Consider the following 13,446-nt stretch of genomic DNA (forward strand, 5'->3'; position numbering starts at 1 on the left):
GGATCTCAGAAGGGCATTTCCTAAGGCCGAAAAAAAAGGCTTCCAACACATGTTCCGCCCTTCTGCGTTTTGTCTGGCGATCTCAGGAAGAGGATGTATAAAATGGCCTTTATTTTTGACCATTTAGCCTGACCTTTGCTGCTCGGGTCGGCAGCCCCGCGCTCCCGCTCCGCTCGCCCTCGCCGCCCCGAGGGAGGAAGCCGTCCGCCCCGCCCCGCTCCGCCCCGCCGGCGGGAGGGAAGGAGGGCGGGCTGGCCGGCCGGCGGGAGGGAGGCAGGCAGGCAGGCGGGTGGGTAGGGAGAGAGGAGGCCGCTGCAGCCGCCGCCATCTCCGGCTGCCGCCGCGCCGCGGCGGGTGTTGGGAGGGAGCGGGCCGGGCCTGGCAGCCGGGCCGGCCGAGGCGGGAGCGCGCGGGCCGGCCGTGAGGCGATGAGGAGCCGCAGCAACTCGGGGGTACGGCTGGACGGCTACGCCCGCCTGGTCCAGCGGACCATCCTCCGCCACCAGGTGAGGGCAGCCCGCCGCTGGGACGCCGGGCCGGGGCTGCGGGCGCCCGGCGCGATGGGGCCGGGGAGGAGGGGTGGGGGCGGGGCGGACCTCCGGCGCGGCGGCTGGAGCTGCCCGGGGCCGCTGACCGCAGCCTGGCTGCACGAGGGGCCGGTGGGAGAAAGGATCTCCTTCCTCCCCCTCCTCCTCCTCTGGGCACGTCCTCCTCCGCCCGCCTGAGGAGGAGCGCGGGGAGGGCTGAGGCGGTTGCGGGTCCCCGGGGGCGCGCGCTCGCCGCTTACATAAACGCGCGCGGGAAGGTGTGTGGAGAAGGCGGCGAGCCTCAGCCTGCGGGCGGGCGTCCTGCGCGGACGTGGGTGACGCTTGCTCGGAAGAACGAAGGGCTGGAGCACCTCTGCTCTGAGGACAGGCTGAGGGAGTCGGCGTTGTTCAGCCCGGAGAAGGGAAGGCTCCATGGAGACCTTGTAGCAGCCTGCCAGTACCTAAAGGGGGCCTGTGGGAAAGCTGGAGAGGGACTTTTTACAAGTGTCTGTAGTGTTAGGACAAGGGGTAATGGCTTTAAACTGAAGAAGGGTAGATTTGGATTAGACATAGGGAAGAAGCTCTTCACTGTGAGGGTGGTGAGGCACTGGCACAGGTTGCCCCGAGAGGCTGTGGATGCCCCATCCCAGGCAGTGTTCAAGGCCAGGTTGGATGGGGCTTTGAGCAGCCTGGGCTAGTGGAAGGTGTCCCCGCCCATGGCAGGGAGGTTGGAACTACATGATCTTTAAGCTCCCTTCCAACCCAGACTGTTCTATGAAGATGTCAGGGCTGGTAGGGAAAAAAATGTGGGTTTTGGCCAACACATATGTGTAAGCGTGTAGCATAGTACTCTGCTTGATGTGCTCGCTTCACCCAGGTGGGCTCTGAGGACTCGGTGTGCTCTGCAGTGCGTTGGTTAAAACAGTCCAGTACATAAAGATGAGAGAACAGCGGTTTTTGCACAAATAAGGTCCCAGATATACTTAGTTGCTGAGAGTTACAAGGAACTGGAAAGCAGTGAAGGAAGAGGTTAGGACCCAAACCGCTTAGGTCGGTAAGATTTTTGTCACTGACTGCTGTTGTGGGCATGGGGTCCAGATGCCTGTGAATTAATGTTTGTGTGCTAATTATTGTAATCTCATTAGAAACAAATGCAAGAACATGGTATAAGTGGTGTGAGAAGATGACTTTGCTCTCTCGTTGTGCTGGGGTGCAGGATGTGCTTTGAGTTGTGCTCCTGTCTCTGCCTTTTGTCTGTGGGATGACCTTGGACAAAACACTTTGGCTTCCAGTGCCTGCCTTGATTTCCATGTTTATAGGATGAGGATGCCAGTAGCAGCCTCCATTAGAGGCAAGATGGAGCCTCTGAGAGCCAGAGACCAAACGTGCCCTGTGAAAGCTGTGCCTTAATGATATTAATAGTTAACAATAATAAAAAGGGTAGCTTAATGGTAATATGGGAGTTTATACCAGTGACCTGGAATTTTGTAATTGCTATTTACAGTGCTTGGACACATGTTCATGACTTAGTGCTGCCTTTTCTGCTAAGTGCTCAATTCTGGGGAGAGTTCAGAGGTGGGGGAAGGAGATAAATAAGTTTTCTTCTGTGTGTGGAAGGCAAGTCACAGGCTAGCAGAAAGGCAGAGGGATGGTGATCTCCCAAGAGTCTCTGAGAGATACTGCAAGGCGGGTTTCTAGATTTGTTTTCTGTATCTATACTCTTTATGGTTTTCCACTGCAATAGATTGAAAATGTCCTGCTCAGCTGGTGAAGAGATGCAGTGCTTACTTGGGCAAATTAGGAGGGTTGGATGTGTTTAATGCAGTCTCTTGAAGGTAGGCAGGTCCCTCCCTGGGGACTGAATGGTCTTTTAAAGGCTTGCGTGGGCCATTTTTCCAGGATTTCCATCTTGGTGGGGAAAAACAAACCAAAATGATCGTTTCTCAGGCAGCAGGGTTATCTCTGTCAAGCCAGGGCTGCAGGTACGTAGAAATTTGTTGTGCTGCATGGGAGGAGGGAAGCAAAGTAAAATTTAAAATACTGTGAATATGCATTCTGCCTTTCGAGGTCCTGGTTTTTGCCACGCAGGTGCAGCGCTGAGCTGGAAGCAGGGTCTACTTTCTTTGCTTGCGTACTTGTTCTTCTTCTGCTACTTCTTGGTTTGACTTTTCAAGTTCAGAAGGAAGTTTTTTAAGCTCCTTGGGTTCGTCTGTGCTACTTTCCCCAGCAAATAGATGAGTAGGTGTTCCTGCTGTTGTTACCCGGTTTGTAAAGACCGTGCTGAGGGACTTCCAGCAGAACTACGTGTTTCTGCTCTCAGCGAGCCACTGGACATAGCTGTATTTAAACCGTAACAATAGCACTGATTGTGCCCAGTCGTGTGTGTCAGGCTGTCACCCATGTCTTGTTCAGTTGTCACATGCAAAGCCCAGGAAATAGTAATTGAAGTTCTTCCCCCTTGAAACTTCTTTCTTAAAAATAACTACGGAAGGGATTGAGTGAACTGGTGTGTGGCAGAAATGAGAAACTGGTATACGTATTCTTTTTAGTTTTACTTACCTTTACTATTGTAATCTTTGCCCCTTGTCACACCAGCCATGGCAACTGCTCTTTGTTCACTGAAATTTGCTGTAAAGGCTCGACTGAAAGCTCTATAGACCTTTTGCCTCTCTCCCTCATTTTTTTGGTAGTGAAGAACATACAGTTGAGAGAGACTGTCTTGAAAATGAATGATAATGAAATGATGGGAATTAATGATGCAATGAAAAAATTAATGGAGTATTTGGGATGTGGGAGACTACTCAGTGTGCTGGTTTTCAGACACTGCTGCTTTTCAACACCATCAGAATTTGTCTTTCTGTACATTTTCCAAAGGAGGATATAAAAAGGCTTTGCATGCATTCATGCTTTAGCTGTCATAAACCAAGCAGGTAAAAATATAGAAATACCTTTTTAATTTCCTAGAAGGGAAGTAGTGGTTTTTTTACTTCCTCAGGATTTTTACTGCCACAGACCAGTTGCATAGAGAAGAGTAGATCCCAGGCTCAGTTTCTAATGTTAACTCGGTACCCTCTTTTCCTTACAGATGTGTAACATTTAAATTCCTGTTTCCTCAAGGTGTTTCAAGTTTCACTCAATGACTTTGGTAATAATCTTGTGGGGATGAGGATGCCCAGCTGGAGGGCATAAGCTTTATATCTTTAAGTGTTCAAAGAAATTTTGCATTTCACTTGAGTTTGGGAAAGAAAGATGGGACCTCACTTCTGTGGCAAAATTGTGAGCAGTCGCAGTGTGCAATCAGTGTGAAATAATCTTTGGCGCTCTCTTTTGTTTTATTACCCTTTGACCTGGAAAGATGGGATTTCAGGTAGTAATGTTTGTTCTTTATTCCTTCTGCCGTGATTAGAATCCAGTTACGGGGCTACTTTCAGCCAGTAAGGACCATAAGGATGCTTGGGTACGGGACAACATCTACAGCATCCTGGCCGTGTGGGGGCTGGGGATGGCTTATCGGAAGAACGCAGACCGGGATGAGGATAAGGCCAAAGCCTACGAGCTCGAGCAGGTATGTCAAAGTTCAGTGCAATCCAGTTACACTGTTTGTTTTTTTCATATGGTAGTGGTTTCAAATGGTGTGTTAGCATTGCTGCTCTGTCTAGGATCTGGCAGGGTTTTCCCATCTTGGGGTATGTGTCTTGTTCCTATCACATCAGTATCTGTGCATCACGGGGTGTACAGTGTTCCTGGCAGCCTTCTGGCAAGCAAGTTTTAGAGAACTGTGGCAGAGAGACGACACCTGAATTAAAATATAAATGAAACAAATACATATAGGAATCAAACTTCCATCAGTTGGCTGATCATTGAAAATTAGGCTTCTGAGAGATTTTATGCCCAGATTTACAAGCCTCTGATTAAACCTTGAGATCCCACATGAGGTGTATTATGGAGCAGAAAATCAAGCCTAGGTTGCCTGGATCCTCAGGTAGCAATTGATCTGCTAGACCGTTCTTCCCCATAAGGAAGAGCATGCTATTTAAAGTAGCAGTCTTTGAAATGTGCACTTGTGTCATCTCACGGAACTCGTACATGGTGTATAGACGCATTTGATCAAACCAGACAAGGCAGTGATCTCCAAACCGGTAAGACTTATGTGCTGGAGAATTGGAAGGGTAGGTAACTCACACAGTTAATTTCTATAATCTGCAGCTGGGAAAGTGGGTATCAGAAGTGAGAGGGTAGAGGTGGATTAGTTGGGAAGTGAGGGAGTCTTAGTGTCGGTGCCCTGCTGTTGTTTTGAAGGCAAATTTGATGCTGACATGTACTGCTCAAACCAGGGAGATCTGTGGTGACAAAATAACCTTGACTCAGTTTGCATGATCATATGTTGAGGCTATAATAATTTTTGGATAAAAAGATGGGGTTGATTTTTTCATTTACGACAAAATCTTGAGCTTCTCTTTGTATGCACTAAAGGCCACTTCTTAGTCATCTGCTTTCTGTTGTAAAGAGGGGAAGAACTCCACAAGTTTTCCAGTCATGTCAGTGTCTTGCAGTCACCTACCGGTGTTCCCTGGATCCGTCACTCTAAAAGTCATCATCATCAACATTAATCTTACAAGATGTAGCATTCCTCTTGCTTCCTTAGCTGGATAGAAGAACAACAGAGAGTTGCTCCACTGTTTAGAGAGGGCCTTTGGGGAAAGATTTGTTCTCCTAGATAGGGACATGGGAATAAAAAGCAACCAGTATATATATTAAAAGAAAAGGCAGGTAAAGCATTTCAGGCAAATACACATGTTTTTACCTTTGGCAGGACGTTATTAGTAGGGGGTGTGAACTTTATCACGTTTGAATGTTGTTTGTTACAGCTGATGAGGCTGGCCCTGTGAGAGTGTCACTGGTCTGTTTTGTTCCTGCAGAACGTTGTGAAGCTGATGCGGGGACTCCTACAGTGCATGATGAGACAGGTATGAGTTAACTAGTACGTGTTGCATTTACAAAGCATTTCATCTGAAGTGTGTATTCCTTGTGTCTTTTCTGTAGAGTGAGTTTTTTGCATGCATGTAGATGGTGTTGTGTGGAGTTTTAAAAAAAACTCTTGAGCAAAACTCTGATCTTAACTTGCACCTTTTTGAGATTGTGCTCGTAGCAAATCTCAGTTTTGTCTTTGCAAAGTGATTTTCACCAAGAGGCATGCCTGTAACCAAGATCTGAACTCAACAAGGTAATTTCATCTTATTCTTTCCCAAAGAGATGTGGATTTAGCTGGAGCCTAAAGTTAGAGTTGTGTTTAAGCGCTCTGATCAATCAAAACACACTGAAGTGGGGTAACAAAAATTAAAACCTCAAGTTTCTCCTCACCTAAGAAAAGTTGTTAATTTTGAAATAGTTTGGAGAATTTCTTCCAAAATGTTTCAGATTTGAGATTTCTGGATCTTATTTTTTAGGTAGATAAGGTAGAGAAGTTCAAACGCACACAGAGTACCAAAGACTGCCTACATGCCAAGTATAACTCTGCAACCTGTGCCACAGTGGTTGGGGACGACCAGTGGGGGCATCTACAAGTGGATGCAACTTCGCTTTACCTGCTCTTCTTGGCACAGATGACTGCTTCAGGTAAGCAGAATATATTTTAGCTTTGACTATTGTCGCAGTCTTTTTCTATTCTGATTATCTTTTAAAAAGGAAAAAAAAAAAGTAACTAACTACAAAGACCTTCACATAGTTGTTACTCAGAAGAAAATAATATTTATCTGGAAAAGAGATGCGGGTTAGTTAGGGTTTCATGTTTATAGTAACTGGCAGCGTTCATTCCCTTAATGTTTGCTGGCATAGAAATACGTGGGCTATTCAGAGTCACGTCAGAGAAGAGTTTTGTGTTTGAAAACAATGCAGGGCATCCTAATGGACAACAGGGTTTCTTCAGAGAGTGGGGACATCAAGTCAGGTGCCACTAGTGCCATCTGTGTTCCTCTTCTTGCTGGCACTGTTTTGTTTTGTGCTCTTCTCAGCTGTGCTCCTGTGAGGATAGGATTTGTTTCCTTATGTGGTCTTCTGTCCTCAGAGCCCCTTGCCATTGACCCCTGCAGAGCGGGCGCCTGGTGGTCCCTCGGTAAAGCACTAAGCAGGTGGAGGAGTGGGGAGCTGTGGGAATTGGGATGCGCTGCTCTTGAGAGCCAGAGCTGGCTCAGACCTACCTGCTTTGTACCCACTGTGTCTGAATGCCACCCTCCCAAGGGTGGTTTTTGGTTGTTCTTTGAAATGGTGTGGGTTGGTGGTATTTGAACTGTTTTATCAGCAGCAAGTATTGAGGCTTGCTGCTTGATCTCTTGAAATCAGCTTGAGTTTTTCCATTGATTTCAGTGGGCAGTAGTTGGTAGCACATAAACAAAAGCATGAAACCCACTGAGGAGTAAGTATTTCAGTTCTGATACAGTATAATTACTCTCTTCCCTTCTTTTAATCAGGGTTACGTATTATCTTCACCCTCGATGAAGTTACCTTTGTTCAGAATCTTGTTTTTTACATAGAAGCTGCTTACAAAGTCGCTGTAAGTAGTTATTTATACTACTTAACTTACACCATACTACTATAACGCTGCTCAGATGTGGGTGGAAAAGTATTTATTGATGGAGAAGGAAAATACAGACTTCTTTTTCCATGAAAGATAGCAGAACCTGTCAGTACTTTACATTGCGAGCAGCATCTTTGGAGATGGTGGGAGGGCTGTGGAGGATTTATGGCTGCCTGGGTGAGGTATATTTGTTCCATCATAATAATAGTTTTTCTTTATTGATACTTAATAGTATATCCTGATGTCTCATTAAAATCTCGTGGATGTTTCTAAAAAGAGCAAAGCATTAACAAGCTTTTTGGAAAGTGACAAGTTGAAGGGACATGGGGAGAGGCATGCACAGGGAGAAGTATAAAGGGCTTTCTGTGTTCTGTGAAGACAGTGATTCATGATTGTAGACCTGATCCTGTTGGGGTATATTTTTTTGTGCTGCTCTTTAAATATGAGAAGGGGCTCTTTGGAGACTTAGAGCCTTTTTTTTATTATTAATTTTTTTTAAATTAATTTTTTAATTTTTAAATTTTTAGTTTTTAAATTTTTTAATTTTTAAAATTTTTAAATTTTAATTTTTAAATTTTTAATTGTTAATTTTTTATTTTTTAAAATTTTTTATTTTATTTTATTTTTCCCCCCAGGCAAATAAACTAATTCCATGCAGGGCTCTGGTTTTGTTGTGGGATGAGGGGGGAAACCATTGGGTTTGTATGTGACCATGCCAATTTTTTCTTGATTATGTTGTTGTTGCAGGATTATGGAATTTGGGAACGTGGTGATAAGACAAACCAGGGCATCCCTGAACTGAACGCAAGCTCCGTAGGGATGGCCAAAGTAAGAATGTCTTCCTGACACCTTCATGGCTGTTCTGTCATGCTGAAGGGCTCTGACAAACCTGATTGCTTCCTTTGCATAGTCTTCTTGGCCATTGCGATAGTTAACTGATTGTATAAGAATTTTTGTTTGGGTGTGAGTGAGTATTTTTCAGTGTGAAATCCTTGTGATGATGGCTTTCATTGAAGGACTTCAGCACAGTTGTTCCAAGGATTGCAAGAAGGGTACCAGATTCATTGAGTCATGAATCTGATAGATTAAGTGAGGAGTAGTCTCATAAAGTGGCCTCTGATATTCTGTCCCTTTATCTTAATCCTGTAGCCCCAATATTATATGTGATGTTTTCATGGTAAGCTTAAGTCATAGAATCATAGAACGGTTTGGGTTGGAAGGGAGCTTAAAGATCATGTAGTTCCAACCTCCCTGCCATGGGCGGGGACACCTTCCACTAGCCCAGGCTGCTCAAAGCCCCATCCAACCTGGCCTTGAACACTGCCAGGGATGGGGCATCCACAGCCTCTCGGGGCAACCTGTGCCAGTGCCTCACCACCCTCACAGTGAAGAGCTTCTTCCCTATGTCTAATCCAAATCTACCCTTCTTCAGTTTAAAGCCATTACCCCTTGTCCTATCACTACAGACACTTGTAAAAAGTCCCTCTCCAGCTTTCCCACAGGCCCCCTTTAGGTACTGGAAGGCTGCTACAAGGTCTCCATGGAGCCTTCTCTTCTCCAGGCTGAACAATCCCAACTCTCTCAGCCTGTCTTTGCAGGAGAGGTGCTCCAGCCCTCTGATCACCTTCACAGCCCTCCTCTGAACTCGCTCCAACAGGTCCATGTCCTTCTTATGTTGGGGGCCCCAGAGGTGAATGCAGTACTGCAGGTGGGGTGTCTTGAGAGCAGAGTAGAGGGGGAGAATCCCCTCCCTCAACCTGCTGGCCACTCTTCTTTTGATGCAGCCCAGGATATGTTGGCTTTCTGGGCTGCAAATGCACATTGCCGGATCACGTTGAGCTTCTCGTCAACCAGCATCCCCAAGTCCTTCTCTGCAGAGCTGCTCTCAATCCATTCTCCATCCAGCCTGTATCCGTGCTGGGGATTGCCCCGACCCATGCGCAGGACCTTGCGCTTGGCCTTGTTGAACTTCCTGAGGTTCACACGGGCCCATCTCTCTAGCTTGCCAAGGTCCCTCTGGATGTAAATTCTGGAAAACAGCAAAATATCAGTCTACGAAATAACTCACATATAATTTGGAGAGAAAAATGAGTAAAGACGTCCTTAAAAGAAAGTGGGTATTTCTGTTTCCCCCATAGCACAAGGTCACAGAGATACTAAATGACACTCAGAAGGCTGTAAATGTAAATGTGTAATTGACAGCTGCCTTTTTACATGGAATCTGGGGGACTGACAGAAGACAAATATCATTAAGGTCAAAGGTGTAGTTGCATTTCAGAAGGATTTATTAGTTACCAAGATCTTGTGTGGCCGCAAGAGGGAGAAACTGCAGGTCTTGGCCACGGTTCAGTCGAACAGTGGTGGGGCAGCGTTTGTGGGGAAGATTATTCCTTAGCTGTCCAGTATGAATTTTTTTGTGCTGAACAGCCTGATGTGGGTTGCTGCGTTCCCTGCACGACTTCTGGGTGCATTGATGTCAGGACAACCTGTGGGACTTGCTGCACAGCTTTGCGTCTCTGTGGCTCTGGGTTCAATAAAAGTGCTGTTTGGGGTGGGGACCAGGAGGCATGCTGGAGGCCCTGCTGCAGAGGGTGAGGTAGGTGTTATATTTTTTATTTTTTTTTAATCTGCCTCTGGAATTCTCCCTCTTAACATTTCTCTCCCATATCTGCTTTGTGTGGCTACCTGTGGCAGCAGTACAGCACAGAGCGTGTGCCTTTGAGTTGATCTTCACCATTAAGACTGTCAGCTAGAGAGAGGCTCTGCAGAGCCAGTAAACCCATGTTTCTGAAGGAAGAAGAAAAATAGAGAATAAGGCAAGGGCACTGTGCGATCCTTCCTTTATCAGAGATTGACATCACCGTGAACCTGCAGGACAAAAATGGGCACGGAGCAACGTTCGGTGCTACTGCAACCCTGTGAATCTGCGTTTCAGGGGAAAGCTCTGCTAGCCTGACTCCGGGTATCCGGTCCTTGCTCTCCTCCTGCTGCATTCCCTGCACGGTGCTGCACACCCTCCTTCTGCAAAGCCAGGCTTTGTAGCCTGCTAGGTTAAAGTAGGAGTGCCCAAATGGAGTCAGCGGATGGGCTGCTGATGTCTTCACTAGGCAAATGAGTTACGGCTGAGAGGCGTGGGATGTGATTCACCTGCTGACGTGGAGTGTGGCGTGCCTCGGGTGGCTGTGCAGAGAGCAGACGTCTCGTTTCTCTGTCCCTTGGGAAGCGATAGTGTGAGAGAGACGGCGATGCTTTCTTCTTGGGGCACTGGCCTCTGCTGATTCTGGGGTGCTGTGAGCAAGTCTTCCTCTTCAAACAGCCCTTCAGGCAGGAGGAGTGAAAGGCCACTGAATGGGGGTTATTTTGGAATATAGGACAGAAGAAGCATTTATTACTAAATACTTTAATATTTAGATATTATCTCAGTGGAAGCTCAGCTCCCCATTGTTTTGCATTGCCTTTAAATTGTAAGAAGGATCACCAGCACATCAGTCCTGTATCCTACTAGCAGAAAGACAGAAATAGTTACTTTTTCTAAAATATTGCCAAGCTTCCCTTTAAAGATGAAAAAATATCTGTGGAGCAAACTTCTGTCTTAAATAATTTGCTTCAGAGGGTAAGTGCAGGTGCTAGGGTGTAAAGGTACTTAGCTTAAAAGGTATTTAATGATTTGGGATTGTTGTCTGATGTTTTTTTTTTTGAAGGCTGCTTTGGAAGCAATTGATGAACTAGATCTTTTTGGAGCTCATGGAGGACACAAATCGGTGATTCATGTTCTGCCTGATGAAGTAGAACACTGTCAGGTAAAAATTAGCATTCTGTTTCCTTTGCTAGGGAAAACCCCAGCACCCTTTTGTTTTTAAATGAAATATTGGTTAACTGAACCAAGAACTTAACGTAATAAGGATGACTTCAGCCATCTGCCATGCTTCAGCCATGCTGTTCACCCAGTTTCTAGTAGATCATGTGGAAGTGAGTGGTGTGAAGCATTCTCATTCTCAGTTAAAAATAATTATGCAATGAGTTCCCTGTCAGTTTGCAAATAGTATAGTCTATTACATTTGCACTTGACATAGTCTTGAAGTAGGCAAATTGTTTTACATCCCTCTCTTCTGTTCCTGCTTTGCTCAGTCTATTCTATACTCCATGTTGCCGAGGGCATCCACGTCAAAGGAGATAGATGCTGGCCTTCTCTCTATTATTTCTTACCCAGCTTTTGCAGTGGAGGATCTAAACCTTGTTAATGTAACCAAGAGTGAAATCATATCCAAATTGCAGGTAAGGATTTCCTTTATTTCTCCTTCTCTTTCCCTTTGGAAAATAGAACCTCCCTTTCTCAACCAAAAATCCTGATTAAACAAGGGTTGCCAGACTTGGTTTGTCTGTGTGCGGAAGAGAGGGAGGAAAATCCCTAAGTGACACTTAAAACTCAGCATGTACTTTTATGCTGATGTTAGTCTGTGAGGAAGAACAGCATGTGAAGATTTCTGTAATTTTGTCTGTTTTTACAGGGCCGCTATGGCTGCTGTCGTTTTCTCCGAGATGGTTACAAGACACCCAGAGAGGTACTTCTGATGCATATTTTCAGTAGGCACTAGGAAGAATTTTCTCTTGTTTATAGACTTTTTTGGTCTCATTTACATGAAGGGGCAAAGTTCTGTATCGCTGTTAAGACATCTTAGTGGATTTGAAGGTAGTCCCAGTATCCACACTAGAAATGACACCTATCTGAAGGAGGCTAAGGGTTTGAAAAACAATTATTAAGGAGAGAACTTAATTCATAATTCTGTAAGAAATTAACCCTTAAATAGGCTTATAGTGCCTAAGCGGAAGCAGTGTCTCTGAGGTGTCCCAAAATGTCTTTGAACTGAAGCAGAGCCAAGATTATTTGGGTGACACCTAGAGTCTGAGACTAGGAAGGGTTGATTTGTCTAGGGAATGATTAAATGAGTTTGAGACAATGTGAAAAAGAAGTCAAGAGACTGTGTGGGAACTATTTCTGGTGGTTTTATTGGTTTCTTGGTTTTAATCACTTGTATAAAATGGGCTGCTGTTATGATTGGAATACGAGTGACTAATTTAGCACTGTGACTAAATGAGTATGATTGAATTTCTAGGATCCAAGCAGGCTGCACTATGATCCTGCTGAGCTCAAGCTCTTTGAGAATATTGAATGTGAGTGGCCGGTATTCTGGACATACTTGCTAATTGATGGAGTATTTAATGAGGACAAAATTCAGGTGAGGAAAGAAGAAATTACTTTCAATGGAGATGCAAAGCCATTTACCTGTAGTATTTTGTGGCTTTGCTCCATGTTTATTTTGAATATCAGTTGGATACCCCACCAGCAGGGTGGGAGTAGTCTTCAGCCAATCTCACCTTTCTGGGGAGTTCGTGGCGTTGGTAGAGGCTGCAGCGTTGTGCACACTGGGACCTCTTTGCCCTCTGTACCAGGTTGAGTGGCTCCGTTAGCTGGTGTGGTGAAACTGGGCTGAACGGGGTTTATTTGCCTGGTTCTCTTGCCACCAACTGTGATGCCGCTTTCCCAATTACTTCAGGATAAGACCAACTTCTTTTTCCATCGACCTCTGTGGCTTGGCTGCTGAGAACAAGATTCATAGTACTTTCAGTCCTTTTGTACATTCAGGAAGATTTGGGGTTGGATTATGAGGAGCCATTCCATTTTCAGTAATTCCCTAAGTTACTTCATGCCTTTACTGTGTCAAGCATCCAGTGGTCAGGGGAGCTAAATTGATTGTAGCCCTCCAAAGGTTATAGTGGCACTTGGAGGGTATTGGTGAATTAAAGAGCGACAAGGAGCTGGGACTAAATGTATTCATACCAGGACTTCTGTAGGTTGGTGGCTTGAAGGAAGTAAATACATGTGATTTAAAATTGCCTAGTATGCAGAGGGACAGGAGATTGCTAAACTTGACGCCTTAATAAATAAAATGGCATCAGAAACAAAACAGAATTTCTGATCAAAAAGCCCTCCTTCTGTAGCAGATGTTGTAAATCAAGTGAAATACTTAATGACACTAGAAATATAAGTCGCTTTCCTGAATGCAGTAAAAATAGTCTGGTGGAGAGAGAAACTGCATTATTTCATGAGGGGGAAAAATCAGGAAGTTTACTGAAATTTCAGTCATGTCAATAAAATACCACTTCACAAAGTAGTATCTAGAACTTAGATTATCTGGGACGGTATGTTCCTGGTTGCCTTTATGGTGTGCAGACAGGCTGTGCTAGGGTATGGTGAGACCAGGCAATTGCTCTTGGTTCCCACTGTTTAAATGTAGCTGAATGAGTCACTGAGACATGCAGGTGAGTGTCTAGTAACCACTTGTT

General features: G+C 45.3%; 1 protein-coding gene across 3 annotated transcripts in view; it reads left to right on the forward strand.

The window, feature by feature from the left end:
- Nucleotides 1-411: 411 nt before the first annotated feature.
- PHKA2 (phosphorylase kinase regulatory subunit alpha 2) overlaps nt 412-13,446 on the forward strand; it is a 43,568-nt gene continuing 30,533 nt past the window's right edge. For 2 of the 3 annotated variants that reach the window (XM_049834835.1, XM_049834837.1), the window contains exons 1-10: nt 412-506; nt 3,934-4,092; nt 5,447-5,494; nt 5,975-6,143; nt 6,995-7,077; nt 7,849-7,929; nt 10,803-10,901; nt 11,230-11,376; nt 11,610-11,663; nt 12,216-12,338. In XM_049834835.1, coding sequence (XP_049690792.1) covers nt 429-506; nt 3,934-4,092; nt 5,447-5,494; nt 5,975-6,143; nt 6,995-7,077; nt 7,849-7,929; nt 10,803-10,901; nt 11,230-11,376; nt 11,610-11,663; nt 12,216-12,338 — 1,041 coding nt within the window. In that variant the 5' untranslated portion in view covers nt 412-428. The remainder of the gene's footprint in view (nt 507-3,933; nt 4,093-5,446; nt 5,495-5,974; nt 6,144-6,994; nt 7,078-7,848; nt 7,930-10,802; nt 10,902-11,229; nt 11,377-11,609; nt 11,664-12,215; nt 12,339-13,446) is intronic. The other variant, XM_049834838.1, reaches the window with a different exon arrangement.

Source organism: Accipiter gentilis, chromosome 32 (assembly GCF_929443795.1).
Source record: "Accipiter gentilis chromosome 32, bAccGen1.1, whole genome shotgun sequence".
In the NCBI taxonomy this organism is placed as follows: Eukaryota; Metazoa; Chordata; class Aves; order Accipitriformes; family Accipitridae; genus Astur; species Astur gentilis.